Here is an 18,364-nt window from a genome sequence, read left to right as displayed (position 1 = left end):
GAAAGAGAAAACATTACAAAACTGAAGAAGTCAGTCCAAGGTAGTACAGAAATCTAAGAAAAAAATATGACTGAATTGTTCTTTAATCGTTTTATATGTGCTTCTTAATGATCAATACATTTAACACTAATTCATTAAAATAAAATGTATTTTGCTGCTGTGGGAACAAAACATTGTGTCTCCAAAATGAGAACTTTACAATTGTTCTTTCAATGCAAGTCAATGGAACCAGAGTTTATTCCAAGTCATTTTGGTGCATATTAACACACAGTGTTAAACATTTTCAAATTATGTCAAAAACTGAAAAACAACAAATATGGAGATAAGAGGTTTTGTTCTGACAGCAGCGATATATTTATTCATTAAAAAAATAGTCTAACTGCATGCAGTAATTTAGTTCTGATGCATCAATATAACAAAAAAGTAATGTAATCATGTAATAACAATAAAACACACACATATTTATTCTGAAGGTCAAGAATGAGTATGTCAATATTCTAACTCTTCCCTATTACAGTGACACTTATTCAGCCTGGACTTAGATACTTAAATTGACCAACCAGACTCTTCTTCAGTCTCCACATGTCCCCTCGGCCGATGTACTGGTCTTTAAAGGTCAGTTCTACTAGATCCAGAGTTACATCCTGATAAACAGACACAATTCAGAGAAAGCTGAAGTCACTGCTCACTTCAGTTACTAAGTTTCAGCCAACAAAGTCATAACGGTGAATAAAACTATGGCTAATAGAGCTTTAAAATGGGCCATGGTACATGATTCCAAAGACAGCGACCCATGCACAGATTTTGGAATGTTGGAATTAAGGCTATTGATTCATTTTTATATTTGAATATTCTACATACAGTCTTCTAATATTTGATAAGAACAAGAAGAACTCAAGACATGTTTCACTTCGACAACTGAATGAAAAGCTGTTTTTCAGTTTGCCCTTACTACTATACGTTTTTTTCTTTTACAGAATATCATTATACTAATTTTCATAGTAAGTTGCATTAAAATGCTAAACTGGGGATCCTGCTCAATTTGGCAGCCTGGGTCAGTTTGCTGGCTCTGTTTGAACAGCATTGAGTTACAGAGAACAGTGAAGTGATGAAAGTCTTAAGTCACTCAAACGTGCTTTATACCCCAGTGTGCGCTATACTCAGCCACAGTGGCTTTACCAGCCAGTGTGGTGACAGTCTGAATAATTTTCCTTCAGCTCTCGACAGCTAGCTACCTGGCACACTCTCATTTATTCTCTGCAGAAAATGCAACTGAGAACATGCAAGCTAGCCAGGGATCCACAGAGGTACATTTACATTTACGGCATTTGGCTGACGCTCTTATCCAGAGCGACTTACAATTTGATCATTTTACACAGGTAGGCCAAGGTGGTGTTAGGAGTCTTGCCCAAGGACCCTTATTGCTATAGTGTAGGGTGCTTGCCCTGGTGGGGGATTGAACCCCAGTCTACAGCGTAGAAGGCAAAGGTGTTAACCACTACACTAACCAACCACACATAAGTGGAACACTTATTTAAATTGCACCTGGAGTTAAAACTGATACAGTCACCTTGAACTGCAAGACGAGCTGACGAGCACGCTGTGTGTGATAAGCTAGCTTTATTTAACTTGAAAAACACATGTTTGTTTAAAACGTCTGAAGCAAATGTAGGTTTAGAACACCTTTGGGTCCACAATGTTTATGATGACATCTTGATAGGCTCTGAGTTTGAAGGCCTGAGCAACAGTCTGGTCCACACTGATTGTCTCTAAAAGGACATAAAATATATTTTATAAACAGATGGTTCTGCTTGTAAAATCTGCCATGTTCAAAGCCTCTGAAAAATATTCACAATTATCACCACATCAGAATTCTGTACTAATGCAACAACAGCCTTTAACAGTTTTGCTGATTGGCAACTACAGTCTACTGTTAACAAACTACATTCTTGGTGGAAAATTTGCCCTTTCAATGGGATTTTAATAAATCATTCAAGTCATTTTTAATGAATATTTTATCAAGGAGCAGGGCAACATGACAATACATATAATTACTCAGGGGCCGTGTGGTATCTACAGCACAAACACAGTCAGTCTAGATAGCATGCAAAATGACCACCCAACAGGTTTTATATGCATTTTTCCTGCTTCAAAACACATTTATTGAGAGACATCAATGGTCTTATCAAAACAACAGAACTTAAACTTGGTTATGCACTGGAGGCTATACGTTCCAGTAATTTCACCATTCCTAAGAGCCTTTTCGACAGCACACATAGCACCTCTTAAGTGTGATAAAATCACTATATTGGATGGCCTGAAGTGACTGCTTTAGAACTTTTTCAGATCACGTTCTTAGCAAATCAAAGACGCTTACGTACCTTTCTGAAGATCCTCTTTCAGACTTTTCACTTGCAGCAAGAGAGGACTGGTCACAAAATACAGAGCAGAAATCAGATTTACTGTCTAGCATATATTTTTTAATTGAACACTGGTAGATTAATAAAGAATCAGTATTGCTAATAAGGCTACATTCTAGAGTAAAAACAGTTGAAAGAAGCTACCTGCAGCTGTTCCTGTATAATCCTAAGAAAAGACAAAGTGTTCATCGCTCACCTGTATTCATCGTTTGGGTGTGCGATCTCCACAATGTCACCCAGTTTAACCTGAGGGAACACCTTCGGGTTCATCATCAGTTCATCATCTGAGGAGGACAAGAGAAGTAATGAATGGCATTTGATATTTTATCAACAGAGTCTGTGTACAGTTTGTCTGTGCGTAGGACATCCTTAATGCTTAATATTCTCTCCTACCAAGGTAAAGCTTTCAAATAAATATCTATTAACAACATGTCACTTTTCTTTAACTCTGTACTTCACACTTACTCCATCTGTAACCCTAGTGCTAAAAAGGAATTTCAGATTTTCGAAAATTGATCATTAAACGGTTAAGATGTAAACAGAGTCATTCAGAATGGTTTGGTATGAAATGCTCTGTTCTAGAGAAACTTACTGAGCCAGAATTGTTCACAGCGGTGGTGATAGGAACCAGACATCTGCCTCTAAAAGCTCCTTCATAGAAAGTTATTACATTAAAAGGTTATAAATACACTGCATAAAACATTGTTTCACCACTGTTTGAGAGGATTTTGACCTATTTTTTTTTATTCATAGTGGTGAGGTACATACAGTGAATTGTTTTTCATCATTATTACATATAAACACTCTGAAGACGTGTAGGTTTACTGGTGGTTTTGGATACATAAAATGACTATTTGTGTTGTAGTCATGATGACCCCTGGTTCCTATCACCACCACTGTAAATAAATCTCAGTAACACCTGACCACTCTGAATGACTCTGTTTACATCAACCACTGAATTATGCAGAAATATTGGAAAATCTGCTTTTGCTTTAATCTCATACCAAAACTCTAATCCTGTATCGCATGCTGACAAGAACCAAGTGAGTTTCACTAGAACATTTGTTCATTTAAAAGAGTACAAAATCATGTAATGTTGAAATCTTAAAACAGCAGTTTTTTGAGGGAAAAAACACCATGTATGTACCACTTTGCAATAAAGAGATTTAAAATATATATATATTTTTTCGATTGAAAAAAGTGAGCAAAATGACCATAAAACAATGTCTTAGTCATCAGGCAGTGTATTTGTAATAGGGGTGGATGATATGGCAAAAATATCATTACACAATAATTAAAGACTTTATCTTGATACACAATACATAGCACAATATTTTGGCACACGTACATAGTAATGCCAATGTTTAAGAACAGCCATCAGCAACTTTTTTTCTCAATATTTCACACAATGTACTGCCCTAAAGCCAATTTAAAAACCATGCTTATAAGCAATATGCATATAGTGCCACATTTAAAAAGTACAACAATAATAATAATAATTTTACAATGATTTTTATTCAATGTTTTACAAACTGCACTAAATCCAATCAAACAGGGCTAATTACAGTATTTTTTAAATTACTGGTGATCTCCATGATATGCTCAGAAAAGCGTAATGTGACATAATTTATCAAGATAATGATAAAATATTGTCATATTTTCCACCCTCAACTCATAACCATTTCATGTAGCCACTTTCAGTGAGGGAGCTTTTAGGTGGACGTCTGGCTCCTATCACCACCTCTGTGTACAATCCTGACTTGGTAAGTTTCTCTAGAACAGAGCATTTCCCACCAAACCAATCTGAATGTCTTTATGCAGAAATTGCAAAATTTCCCTTAAATAAGAGTTATCCAAATAAAGGCGGCCGCTACAGTCAACCAGGTAAATAAAACATACTCAAGCAGGTACAGAACTACACTGCAGTGCAGGTGGATGCAGGAGCGCACTACAGCTGCATCTGCAGGTCACTCACCACTCCCTCCAAAGCCCTTCTTGTGGACTACAAGCTTGTAGGTCTTTGTCTTCATGGTGACCGTCATTGTAGCTGCTGGATGTTTATCTCTGATGGAGCAGGACAGCAGATCACAGACCAGCAGTCATCAGCTTCAGGGCTGTTCACAAAAGTCCAGACTTCCTTAATGTATTTCTGTTTTTACATCAGAAACGCATCAGACATCACACAGCAGTAGCTCAGACAAACACAGCAGTAATTAAACATAACATTATTTAACATTACGTTTCTGCATTTACCACTTTGAATATAAACACCTCGTCCAGCTTCAGAAGCACTTAGTGATTAGGACGTGCTGTTCATCTGGAAACTGTTCTGCACTACAATTTTACTACATCTGTGTACACTGCAATTACTTGCTGGAATATATATGTGTGTGTGTGTGTGTGTGTGTGTGTGTGTGTGTGTGTTGTGTAAAACATGTCCAAATAGGTGGGACACTGTGCAAAATGTAAATAAAAGCTGAATGGAAAGCTCTGCAAATCATTTAAACCCGATATTTAACTGAAAATAGCACAAAAAACAAGATGTGAAATGTTTGAAATGAGAAAGTTTATGTATTTTTTTAATGAATGTCCATTTTTAACTCAATGCCAGCAAGTCGTTTTGAGTTAAGTTGTAACAGGGGCATGTTTATCACTGCTTGACACAGGAATTCAGCTGCTCAACTGTTCAAGGTCTCCTCTGCCGTCCCGTTCAACCTTAAATGGTGCAGCAGTTATTATTATTATTATTATTATTATTACACCTGAGGCACCAGAATATCTAAGATAACTGCCAGAATACCCGCTGCACCCCTGACGGCGGAACGCCACGACTCGAGTACGAAGCTGACTTCAGCTCCGCCTCTGACAGCGAGTGTTCACTGTAAGATTAACTTACCAAAAGCCAGACGGTATAAACCGCTCAGGGAGTGAAGCGTGCTGTAAGTTTGTAGCCGCAGCATTTGCTCAGTTTTTGTAATGTACAGTTTTGAGGCTTTTCTGTCCGCTCGCCTCTTCCCATAACAGCTCCTCTCTTATTCTGCGTATGAAGGTGAGCGCTGGTGTAACAGCGCGTCACTGCGCCGTCTGCTGGCAGGGAGCGGTTCGCTTTACAGCATCCAGTACTAACCTGGACAGTTTGAATAACAGGGTCCTAAAAGGGGAATTCCACTGACTTTCAAAATAATCTGGTTGAGATACGCTATATTGCCAAAAGTATTACACACATATGAGTGACATCCCATTCTTAATCCATAGGGTTTAATATGATTATATATTATATATATGACCTTTGATAATATATGATAATATGGCCCTTTGCAGCTATAACAGCTTCAGCTCTTCTGGGAAGGCTTTCCACAAGGTTTAGGAGTGTGTTAATGGGAATGTTTGACCGTTCTTCCAGAAACGCATTTGTGAGGCCAAACACTGATGTTGGACGAGAAGGCCTGGCTCGCAGTCTCCGCTCTAATTCATCCCAAAGGTGTTCTATCAGGTTGAGGTCAGGACTCTGTGCAGGCCAGTCAAGCTCTTCCACTCCAAACTCGCTCATCCATGTCTTTATGGACCTTGCTTTGTGCACTGGTGCGCAGTCAAGAACAGAAAGGTGCCGTCCCCAAAGTGTTCCCACAAAGTTGGGAGCAGGAAATTGTCCAAAATCTCTTGGTCTGCTGAAGCATTAAGAGCTCCTTTCACTGGAACTAAGGGACCGAGCCCAACTCCTGAAAAACAACCGTTCATCGCCCACTGGGTGTTCGGGCCCTGTCTTCATGCTGGCTCTCGCAGCCATCATTGTCAGGGCCCGGGGGTGGGCGCATGCCACAAATACGTTGTAGACCAATAATTCTATCACAGAACTACTGTAAAAGAATGGCACAGACATCAAGCAGTGTGTTCATGACCAGTTTATGTAATAAGTTTCTGTGAGGGAGCTTTCAAAGGTGGACATCTGGTTTCTATCACCACCACTGTTAACAATTCTGCTTCAGTCAGTTTCTCTGGAATAAAGCATTTTATTTTGTTTTGGCCAAGTATACAACTGGGGCCTCTGCCCAGATCTGGCCCACACAGTGTAAAGTGTGTAGAACTCATGAATGTGGCTCACGTCTGGACCAACTAATTGCTGGTCCACAACATCTGTGCCAGAATTGGCCCACAGACGGAGACACAAGGCAAAACTGTATGAAGCTGCTGAGCACCTGTACCTATTCTGTTTCTGCCTAGTAGTTAGCCAGCACTTGTATAGGAATTAACCCAAAACTGTCTGCTGTCTGGTTAGTGCACTATGTCGGTCTTAAAATTAAGGCTCCTGCACCCAAACAATATGTCAAATAAACAAAAATAAATTGGATAAATAGTGCAGTGTTTGGATGTAGAATGTAACATCTCAAAACTCTGAAAGTGCACTATATAGACTATATAGTAGGGAGCTTTCTGAGATTGGGACCAGAGTTTTGTTTCAAGGCTGCACATTACCAAACTAAACAGTGTGCAAATTAGTACACTGCACATACACAGTAGTTACACGAACAGATTCAGAACAGTAGTTACAGAACAAAAGTTAACAGTAATATGAACTTATACTTTTCTAATTAAAAAGACAAAAAATGACTTTGAACTCATAAAATGTGTCCGACATCAACAGAGGAGCGAATGATGACTGAAGAGTTCACTCTTATGTATAACTTAAATATATATAAATATAAGTATTGTGTTTAAACTGAGGCAAATGTAAAACAGTACAAATGTAAAAAAAAAAAAAAACCTCTTTAGTAGCTGGCAGTAAAGCTCTAATAAATGAAAAAATAAACAATTAAAATCAAACTTTCTGGCACCATCTTTAAAGAACTTCACAAGAATGGTGTTTTGTGGCTCAGCGGTGAGGGCGGGAACAGCAGTGCTATGGCGCAAGCAGAAAATCTGCCGTAGAGCAGATCATCTCATTTCGGTTCAGCCTTCGTGGGTCTAAGCAGCCTTCGAAGCACATGCCTTTTTAGATTGCGTCCTTCAAAGGATCCAGCCCCTAAATTGGGACACACTGAGAGCTTTAGTCTGGAGGCGGAGTGTTATTTATCCCTGTATTTTAGAGGAGGAAGTGAGGCTGCATCCCTGTCCCTCATGGCCACATGGTAAGCAGGTAGATCCTACTGTTTTTAAGTAAGTGTGTCTCAAAATCTGAGAATCAATGTGGAACATTAAGAATCACTACCGAAACACATATTTTCTGCAATTAAGTAAACATTATTAATATTTATATATTATATATAATGCAGCAAAAAAACCATGAGATAGCAAATTACATCACAAAACAGTCCCTGACTCTTCAAGAAATATCTGAAAGCCTGACTTTTTCATGAAACAGTAAAGTTTGTTCAGGTTTCTGTGCCAAATGGTGTAAAGCCACCAAGAAAGAGGAAATCTACAAATCAAACAACATAACAACATAATACATTTAACTTGTATTTAATGAAAAAGCAAAACGGCAACAGAAATGTTCAATATTAAAAATCTTATAAAGAAAAAAATAAAGAGTTAGCTGTCATCTTTTGAAAAGCTTTAAAACTACAAATCAATTACATTTTGGAGCAGATAAGGGTTAAAGAATACTGTAATTAATTTAGTGACAGGTTTTAACACGTGCTGAAGTATGAAGAGCCAGAGAAGCTGATACTTTCCGGCTCTCAAACAGTTCCACATTAAATGTCATATGTATTTCTACAGTGGCAGTGGTTAAAGAAGCACAATACTGAAGCTATAAAATACCATGATAACTCTCATTTAGTGTCCTCAATCCAGGGTAAATATAATGTATTGTTCCCTTAATGAGCCAAAACTCCATATACAGCATCTCTATAATAGCTCAGCGGGGATCCCTTGTGAAGAAAGTGTATGGATTTTCTGCCTTTGAATATTGCTTCTGTTCCTTCATCCTGGACCCCCTGCTGCTTCCTCTATTGGCTTCAGAATAAAGTTCTGGATCTGAATCAACAGCAAGATTTCTTCACTGCCACAGCCTCAAGACTTCCTGGTGCTCTGTCAGCTTCTGCCAAAAAAAAAAACCCCAAAAAAACAAAACGCAGTGTTATCATTCAGAATGCATTAATCAGTATAAAGAATACGGTGTCAGAAACAAGCATTAAGAGTCTTTGTGTTACAGTTATTAGGTAATAAAAGCAGTATTACTACCCCTGTTTCTCTGTTTATCATCTTTATACTAAAATTTGTTTATTTTGATTTCATATTGCTTTCATAAAACAGTGATAAAATACTATACAATGTAACAATGTCCAATAAATGATTGAGTTTTGAAATAATCACAATAAATAATTATTCCATTAACCAACATAATAATTTAATGCCTTAATAGTTGCTGGGTGTGTTTTATAAGTTTTTGTAACAGGCTTGGGCAATAAAAAAAAAACTTGATTATCAATGATTTTGCCAGTTCAGTCTGCTGCTAACATTAAAAGATTTATTGAAGCTTTATTGAAAGTTCAGTGAAAATCACAAATTGAGTATAATACTGGATAACTCAACATTTTCAGTTAATAAACTATTTCACTCTCATTTTGAAAGCTGTAACTGCAAACACATGTGTTGTGAGCTCCAGCTGGTATGGGTTCATTACAGCTTCTTCTCTTTAAATGACACACTCAAAAAACCTATTAGACTTGCAAGCTAATAGCTCCCTGGAGAAACATGCTAAAAACTGCTAGAATGCTAAATGTGCTCAAGTGAGTTGAATTATCTATTGTTCAAATAAAAAAAGACATTTAATATTAGGAAGGCTGTTCAGAATTTAAAAACTTTGCTTTCTTTCCCAACATGGCAATTATCACTTTTGAAACACTATCTGGTTTCTTGTCAATCATCACTAATATCCAATTACATCCCCTTACACCCAGAATCCACTTCCACACTTGTTTGCTACATTGTATAAATATATAGTACAGTATAAATCTTAAAAAGCAAACTTCATGCACAAATATGTCTTGTCTGATCGACTCCATTTGCCAAACTATCACATCAAAATGTTCATTCTTCATCCATCCAAAGACTGTATGCTCTTAACTAACAACTTACTGAGAATGTCTCCGTCTCCTATCCGTGCAGAGCTGTTCCCCAGCTCGAGCTCCTGCAGGATGGCATCTTCAAATGCCAAAGCAGCCACTCGAAAGAAGAACTCCTGCACATTCTGTCCTGTGACACATACACACAATGATCTGTGTTATCACAATGACAGCAACACAGCTCAGACGCCGCTTTGCACAAAACAGTCACTATTCATGTATTCATTTATTCAGTTATTCATTTTTCAATATATATATGATAATGCACTTATATATAGAAGGAGAACATGAAAGGAAAATAGGTGAAAAAACAGGAGATTCCAGAACTGGAGGTGAAAAAATAATTAGAAGCTACAGAGAAAATGGAGCTCCTAATAACCACCTGCAAGACCTGGTAGACACCAAAACTTTCCCCATCGGATAAACAGCACCTTTCTTGTACTTAAACAACAAAACATAACATTTTTTGAGGCTGTCACTTTTCCATACTACTTTTGCAAACTCCTATATTTCAAAAACACAACACATTTTTTCAGTGATATATGCTTTATGCTCAGTGATATATGATATAAGGTTTTCATCTTTGAGAGAGAGGAGAAAATCAAGCTGCTTGATATTATATTAGTTGATTTTCTATGGAATATTGTCTTTGGTAGAAAGCCAAGGATGGTCTCTGACTTTTGCCCAGTACTGTATATTGATTATTAATGTAATTTAATCCAAAAGTAGGAAGCTGAAAGTAGGCTATTGTTTTTTATTTATTTATGTTTGATTATTTTACATAGAATACTCACATAAATTAATATTCTAAAAGCATAAAGCACATACGACATGAATGTCAGTGCAGCATGTACCTGTTTTGGATGAAACAGACCAGAACTCTGCGTTCATCTCCGATGCCATCTTCACTGCGTCTCTCTCTGTCCGCTGGCATTCCTCTGGAGACTAATAAGAGCCACACTAATATAAGATTCTAAACTGCCTGTGTGCCTTATTGTACATGTAAGCCAAACATTTATTTATTAAAGATTTAGGGTTTTTAAAGTGACAAATATGTTGACCCATTCATATTATGTTTCATTTTTCTAATATGCTAAATTCAGCAAATATATAAAACTATGTACTGTAATTAGCAGTAAAATGCCTAAATGTTGTAAGTGCTCTGAAAAAAACATCTTAACTTATTTTCACTTTAATTTAACAACACATGTAATTTGGTGTTCTTTTGCATACACCTGTGTTTTAACTTCTTAAATTCTTATGTATTTGTATCAATTGTATTATATACAGTATATATAATTAATTTTTATATTTGTATATATTGATTTTTTTTCTCTCTTGTTTGTGTGCGTGTCTATGTGTATGTGTCAGTATGACAGTAAGACAGAGGAGATTCATTCTCACCAATAGGTCTCTCTTGGTACCAACCAAGAAAATGAAGCAGGCGCTTGGTTCGTTTTCTCTCAGAGCCTCTAGGAGCCACTGCCTGTAAAACACATATAAATATCACTCTGTTATTTTAAGTGCACTTTAGACCTACCTGATAGTACTACGTTATAGGGAGGAGTGGGGCACAAACTAACATGAGATAAAATGTATTTTCATACCAATGTCAAATGTAAATTTTAGCAATCAGACAGATGTTTCTCTAGATTCTCCCTGAAGACTGTTTTTATCAAATTAACTTAACTTTATGGTTTGTATTTGCCAGTGTTTTTGATAAATGAGTTGTGTTTATATGTCACAGAATTCAAATAAACTAAAATGTTTTACATGAATTTGCCAGATTCTAGTGACCATTGCAACTAGCCCCTCCTTCTGTTACAATGAAGTCCTTCTATGGGGTAAGTTGAAGCATTTACACTCACCCCCTTTCACTCAAATTGTTCATAAACAGTATGTGTTTGAAATAACGGTTTTGTTTTGATTTTCAGTAGAAATGTTTAGATTTACTGAATTAAAATGATTATTAATCTTAATTTAAAACTGATTTAGCAAAATTTGAAATGTGATTTTACTCCTTTCTCCCCTCTACAGCTATTGCGCTCAAACCCAGGCGCATGGAAAACTTTCATGTTCTTCCTGTTAAACCTCCAAAGTTCTAGTTCTGTCATTGCTGTCCAAAAAAAGCATCTTGATTGTTAGTTTTTGGCATAATATGAGCTCAAGCAGCTGTCCTTTACATTGTATGAACATTTCCAGATGATGAAACCAATAGATTCCAAAATTACCTTGGAGAAAAAATTGAAAGTATATTAAGGCTTAATTACACAGATAACAGTGTGAACTGAGTTATTCCTAAACTGTAAAAGTCTGCAATAAAAGTGTGAAGCCACCCGCAGGCCCTGGACATTTAAGAGGTGAAAGTGAACTTACAGATGACTACAGCGTACATGCCTATATATTTATAGTTTTAAAGTGTATATATATATATACATAACACCATATGCATGTTTAAAGGGCCCATGTCCTACACTGTCTTGTACAATAATAGCACTTATTTTGCAATTTTCTTATATTTTATTTTTTCTCCTCAGATCCTATTATAATATTTGTATGGTTTTATGTATCAGAAATGGTAATTACTCAATTTTACATGACCATTTTCCAACCTTATTGACATTACACTTAAGTAAATGTGACATCACAAAAATAATTAATTAAAAACAGGCTGCTTTTGTAGCTGAGTTTCCATATATAGGCTGTACAGAATGCACACGTACAACACCTAAAAAGTGAGTTTTATATGACACAGGCCATTTAAAGTATGTCCATGACCTTCACTCACCGTGTGTGCTCCAGGGTCTTAATATCTGCCATATCAAAGACAGTAATGATCACTGTGAAAGAAACAAACAGAAAACATTGTCATTATGCTGGGTACCCACTATAGGCATTCATATGATAATAAAATATAAAACTGTAATGAAGATCTCACCCTGAGCTCCTCTGTAATACGCCGAAGCAATGCATTTAAATTTCTCCTGGCCGGCAGTGTCCCAGCTACAAGCACAAAATCAAATACAGCGATTGAAAGTGACGCAAGAAAAATAGCACTTAATTAAGTATCCTCAAAAGTGAGTTAGATTATAACAGTTAGAGTTAGAGCGGTGAAGAAGCCCCACTCACATCTGAAGAGAGTACGGAAGCCCAGACAGTTCAAATCTCTCTATTTCAAAATCAACCCCGATAGTGGCCTTGTAGTCTCTGTCGAAAGCATCCTTACAGAACCTGGAACACAAGAACATCTCAGGTGGAATACAGGATACAGCATATACTCACAAACAGGCCACAAACATTTCATTACAATTCGTTTACATTAAAGTATCTGTACCTGTTAATTAAGCAAGTCTTCCCCACATTGAGGTCTCCCACTACAACAGCTTTTGACATCTTTAGTCTGTCCAGTCTAAAAAAAGGTGAACAGAAAAACAAAGACGTTCTTCAAAAAAAGAGTTTCATGTTTTCATAAAAGTGCCTTTTGTTTTCAGTGCACTAAGTCACATCTGTCTTGTACATTACAAATGATGCAACTGCAATTAACTACCAGGTGACACTCAAGTATAATAAAAAGTACAGACTGGTGTTTGTCTAGTTTAGCTATTATTTATTGCTATTAGAGTGATTATTATTATCATTATTATTATTATTATTACACATCCTTTATGACATACTGTTTTATTATTAGTTGCCTTAATGATCTATTTAATCCCTGGCCATGTACCATCTACAGTGGGCAATGTAGCGGGCATGTTTTTTACAGTTGGGTGGATTTTTTCTCATTTGGTACACACTTAAAGTATGCTGTACATTAATGCTGTGCACTGGGCGGCACCAATCAAAACAAACACAGATTCAGTCACTAAACAGGACAAAAATCCCATTACTTTGGTGAAATACTGACCCCTGTTGCCTGGCCGCTCGGTCTAGGCACACTGTTTTAGCTTTAGCATTCCAGTCGTCCTTCATCTGCAGACAGGCCTGTGGATTATAGCACTGCAACACACAGAAACACAGAAACACTGAGCAACAACTACCATATCTGCACATGCACACAATAATGTGCAAATGTTTTAGACACCTGAGCAAAATAAAATTAAAAAGTTGTTGATCTGGGTGGGAAGCATTCATCTGATCAGAAACAACACTGACACTACAATAAATACAAATAATATTAATACAATAAGTAGGGATTTTATGTGCCAATGTGTTTGTTTAACACTTTACAAACTTCTCCTCAAGGAAGCTCAGCATTATTTGAAGCTAACATTCATTACCTAGTTGGATTAATCAATACTTAATTCTGCAAAATCTAGTGTGTTGCTGATGAAATGTAATAAATCATAAAGGAGAAAACTGGAAATACACTTTGTTCTTCAGACTAGCTCACAAGATATCAACTACTTCTGTAACTGTAATCATGGTGATTTGCATTTATTCTAATAATACATGGTGTTTTTACTGGTAAAAAGACAAACGGTTTTAAATAATGTGCTTAGGTGCACATACTGCACAGTACGGTACACGCATATATACTGACTGGCCACTTGAATAAGTACATCTTCTTGTATCTACAGAAACAGATGGACATCTGTCTGTAATTGTACGACTACATAGTGCCCTTACAGAGCAAGTGGAGCTGATAAAATAGACTATGAGAAACAAGGAAGTATACTTAATACACACATATATATATATATATATATATATATATATATATATATATATACACTTATCATCACTAAACGTGTTTGAGGTTATTTGGATGGTGAGAAACAAAAAATGGAACCAACTTCTAAGACTGAACTTTGGAGATGTGGAACAATATCCCTGCAGCTTTCTTTAAAAGCTGAAAAACAGACTTCTTCAACAGGTGTATATTTATATTCACATTATATTAATATAAGGTGTAATACTGATATATTATCTTCATATTATGTATTATATATATTGTATATTTTTTCATGTATCTTGCTTTGTCTGCCACTGAAGCATAATCTCTGCCTTTTGCACAGTACTATACATATTACGGATGTGCAATATGGGCACGTAAACGGTCAGATATCACAACGACCACATGAGAAGTAATAAATTATTATTAAAATAGTGTGCCTCTGGATGTGACGCGAGTACAGAGTGAGTATATATATATATATATATATATATATATATATATATATATATATATATAAAGGGAAAAATGGAAGGAGTCATGCTGTTTATTTAGTAACTGTCCCCCACTCTCTGAATTGACACAGTGGCTCTCTTTGACTGCAGCAGAATGGACTTGATGAGTTAACGTGTCCAGATCCAGGCAAGGTCCTGTGATCTGTTCTTCATAATCAGCTCAGTCTGAGGCCTCTCTGTGGAGGTCACACATCTTTAATCAGAAGCCTGCAGCGTACCACAAACAACCTCCAGAATGTTTTTGCTTTTCAGCAAAAGTAGGAGAGGATGAACGCAGCTAGCACTGAGTTGACTAGGTTAACACTTAGCCGATTGATTACATAGTGTATTACATCCGAGTCATAGGTTTGAGTCTGCATGACTGACTTTTTCTGTTTGTTTTAGTGTCAACAGGTGACAGAAGCATTGCCAAAACATGTACAGTCTGTTTTCTGTGAAACAAAACAGTACACAGCAATAACTTTTCATCAAATTCATATTCAAATCATAATAAAATATATCTTCTTCTGCATACAAACATGCTTGAAAGTTTTAAATCTGTACTTTCAACAGAATTTCTCTGTTTGTTTCAAGGAGCTACAGAGATAATTTATAACAAATTACACCGTGCTGCTGATAACTGCGACTTCTAAGGGTTAACTTCACTTCCTTCAGTGTAAATAATCACCATCAGTCTAATCAATGTGATACATGTGACGTTCCTCAGCAGAACACTTACAATAAGAGAAACAGACTGACATGATACAACTGAAAGGCTAAAATATGAGGTTTTCAGGATCAAACAGTGTGCAAAATATCTATTCCTTTTAAAATAAGTCATTATATTCTCCATTTCAGCACTGTACGATATCATTATCTGTCCTACCTTTGGGAATTTGGATATGATCCTGTTTTTGCTGACAGGTGGACTGAAATGCATTCTCTCAGCAGGCCGTCCGTGCGTCCAGGTAACTGAGCTGAGGGGAGAAGAGCACACAGAGAGCTCAGCAGCCTGCTATTAGCTATTTACCTTCTGGGCTGTTTGCTAGGAGACAAAAAACTGCACACCTGAAAAGCTGCACACCTGTAAGGCGTCAGCTCGCTTACTTATCTCAGCTTTGCATTTAAAGATAAGGCTCTCATAAGGACTTCTAGATATAAGTTAGAATAAAGGCATATATAGAAAAAGCTATATAAAATCAAGAATCATTAAATGACTCATATTCTCTTCCTTTTGATTTTGCATGTTTTTAAACCTCTCTTTAACCCTTAGAATTAAACAGGCTCTTTCTGTAAATGTGCCTTTAAGACATATTGTTGAACTGTTGGAACAAAACAGTAACTTCACAGGAAAAGGAGGAAACATTCTTAAAGGGACATTCCACCATTTTTTTTCATTTTCATAATTTAATAGGGGGCACATTAGGGGGCAGTGAGCACACTTGCCCAGAGCGGTGGGCAGCCCTATCTGCAGTGCCCATGGTGCAGTTGAGGGTTAGGTGTCTTGCTCGACATCTAAGTACTGTCGGCTTTGGGGATCGACCTTCCGGTCACAGGGTCGGTTCACTAACCTCCAGCCCATTGTTTTAATAATTTCATAAAAAATACATTTTAATAATTTCATCATGCAGAAATCTTGAAAAATCTGTGGAAATGCCCTTTAACTTTAGTGACACTATGTAAATGACTTCTGTTCTGATTGGCTGCTCTGTATTTTGCCTCATTCCAAAGAAGCCCAGGCTGAAACACTCACAGTGTGAACGTCATGCCTTCGACTGTTTCTGACAACATATGTAAATGTGCTTGTTTTTGTGACATCACAAAAACAGTGAATTCAAAACAAACTCTGTTTTTACTGCTGTATGGACTGGGCACTGAACAGTATGCTTTGAAACAATATTTACACGCTATGTCAGATTTTTTTTTTTTTTTTTAAAGCAGGTATGGTTCAGTTCTTCATGACATAGGCCTCTAAGCACAGCCTCTATTACTACTGCTGTTGCTTCTATATAACTTAGTTAAATGTTTTAGCGCATTTCTATGAGTTTTTCCAGTCCCATAAGGAAATTCAGATACTTTAAGGTGCTCCTATTCCTGACACAGTTTATATAATCCGACAGTTTGCACACTCTTAAAAAAGATGGTTCTTCCGGTTTCCTCCCACAGTTTGAGGACATGCAGTCAGGCCAAATGGACATGCTACATTGGTATGGGTGTGGGTGTGGGTGTGGGTATGAATGTATGTGTCTGTCTGTCTGCCACCCAGTGACTGCTGGGATCCCCCCCCCCCAGGTAGCCAGAAGGATAAACGGCTTAAAAGGTGTGTGTGTGAAACAGTTCTTCAGATTGATGGAGAATATGTTGTGCATGGTTTTATATAGCACCAAAAACAGTCTTTCTATCGTGACAACGTCAAGCTAAAACACCCTTTAATATTCAACCATATTCAAAAAGGTTCCGTATAAAGCCATATAACCTACAACACATTCTCCATCAATCTGAAAAACCATTTCATCATGCAAACAACTTTTTAACAGCGTAGTGTAGAAACGAAACCCATGTCGTAGAGTCAGAGGAACCTAAGCAGCTTTATTTGATGAGACCATATTGTTTCCACAAAATCATGAACATTTCAGAGGATTATAACGCTAAATCTGTTATTTAGTGGCAATAGAATCAACACAAACGCATTTAACTAGCTTCGCGGAGGAGGGGTGGGGCTGGGGGCTGTGGACAGATCGGTAAGTTAAACTGCCGAATGGATATGAAAGCAGACGTTAACTAGCAGGTCGCTAAACTAACCGCATCGTTTCTTTTCTCTGGGCGGAGCCGACTGCTCACTCATCAGGCGTTTTAGACGCTAATACTGTTTGGAACCGTTTTTCTTTGGATTTCTGATGACTGCTGGTCTATTTTAATGTGTTTGTTCTGTATTTTCTGCGCTGGTATCTGTAACTTACCTGACAAACCGAGTGTGGGTCTCTATGCGTCGAGGCAAATCTCCATGGCAACCACTGCACCGTCGGAGAAACCACGTGACTAAAGGCTGACGTACCGCGATAGCGGAGAGAGCGATTTATTACAAAAAAAAAAAAAACGAAAAAAAAATCTATTCACAAAATTTAAAAAACAAAAAAAAATTAAAGCAGTAAAAATCTGCAGCAGTCTATCAAAAAGGCTGACTTAGTTTGTCTCAAAATGATGTCATTTTCTCTAAATACTACCAATAATAACTACCATGCTTTATTTATGTCGAGAGGTTGCCTTATTAACTTTAAAGAAGGTGAGTAATTATAATGATAAAGTAATAACTCAACAATTTTAAGTACTATGTCAATATATCGAGAAAATATTCTTTTTTTTTTATTTATTTAGTTATTTAGTTACTTAGAGATACTAACTCACTTTATGTGACATGCTACTGCCGGAAACAGAGAAGGCTCGGAAATGGGTTTTAAAATAAGAATCAGAAAAAAAACTGTTAAAAATGAAATTATTAAAAATAAAGAAATCATAAAGAATCAGCTTAGAAAGTAAAAAAATACATAAAAATTAGAAAGCATTTTTTCTGTTTTTATAGTGAAATAACATATTGGCAAAATTACCTCAGAGCCTGCTGAAAAAAAAGCACAGGACAGCACGCATTTCATGTTGGTTTATGCTGGTCTAGTGCTGGTCTGGTTCTGGTTTAGCTGGTCACCTCAACGTAGT

The 18,364-nt window shown here is 36.8% G+C and overlaps 2 protein-coding genes across 6 annotated transcripts in view; both read right to left on the bottom strand.

Moving 5' to 3' along the window:
- The window catches only part of depdc5 (DEP domain containing 5, GATOR1 subcomplex subunit), a 64,423-nt gene extending 58,957 nt beyond the window's left edge, over window positions 1–5,466 (bottom strand). For 3 of the 5 annotated variants that reach the window (XM_017697268.2, XM_037547250.1, XM_017697267.2), the window contains exons 1-5: window positions 4,396–4,462; window positions 2,617–2,704; window positions 2,382–2,428; window positions 1,684–1,769; window positions 561–644 (exon numbers count right to left, since the gene is read on the bottom strand). In XM_017697268.2, the coding sequence (XP_017552757.1) occupies window positions 561–644; window positions 1,684–1,769; window positions 2,382–2,428; window positions 2,617–2,704; window positions 4,396–4,462 (372 nt within the window). Of the gene's footprint in view, window positions 1–560; window positions 645–1,683; window positions 1,770–2,381; window positions 2,429–2,616; window positions 2,705–4,395; window positions 4,570–5,316 lie in introns of those variants that run through there. The other 2 variants (XM_017697265.2, XM_017697266.2) reach the window with 2 other exon arrangements.
- Window positions 5,467–7,882: 2,416 nt separating this feature from the next.
- Window positions 7,883–17,686, bottom strand: rab36 (RAB36, member RAS oncogene family). The gene is made up of 11 exons (XM_017697230.2): window positions 17,614–17,686; window positions 15,540–15,630; window positions 13,392–13,483; window positions 12,822–12,896; window positions 12,617–12,718; window positions 12,426–12,490; window positions 12,276–12,327; window positions 10,892–10,973; window positions 10,342–10,432; window positions 9,501–9,617; window positions 7,883–8,460 (listed from the first exon to the last, which is right to left on the bottom strand). Exons 2-11 carry the CDS (start codon window positions 15,591–15,593, stop codon window positions 8,402–8,404), a joined length of 789 nt encoding a protein of 262 aa, XP_017552719.1. The 5' UTR covers window positions 15,594–15,630; window positions 17,614–17,686; the 3' UTR covers window positions 7,883–8,401.
- Between the last annotated feature and the right edge of the window lie 678 nt (window positions 17,687–18,364).

This window comes from Pygocentrus nattereri, chromosome 18 (assembly GCF_015220715.1).
Source record: "Pygocentrus nattereri isolate fPygNat1 chromosome 18, fPygNat1.pri, whole genome shotgun sequence".
NCBI lineage: Eukaryota > Metazoa > Chordata > Actinopteri > Characiformes > Serrasalmidae > Pygocentrus > Pygocentrus nattereri.
Note: the sequence above shows the minus strand (reverse complement) of the source record. Positions and strands in the feature narration are given on the sequence as shown.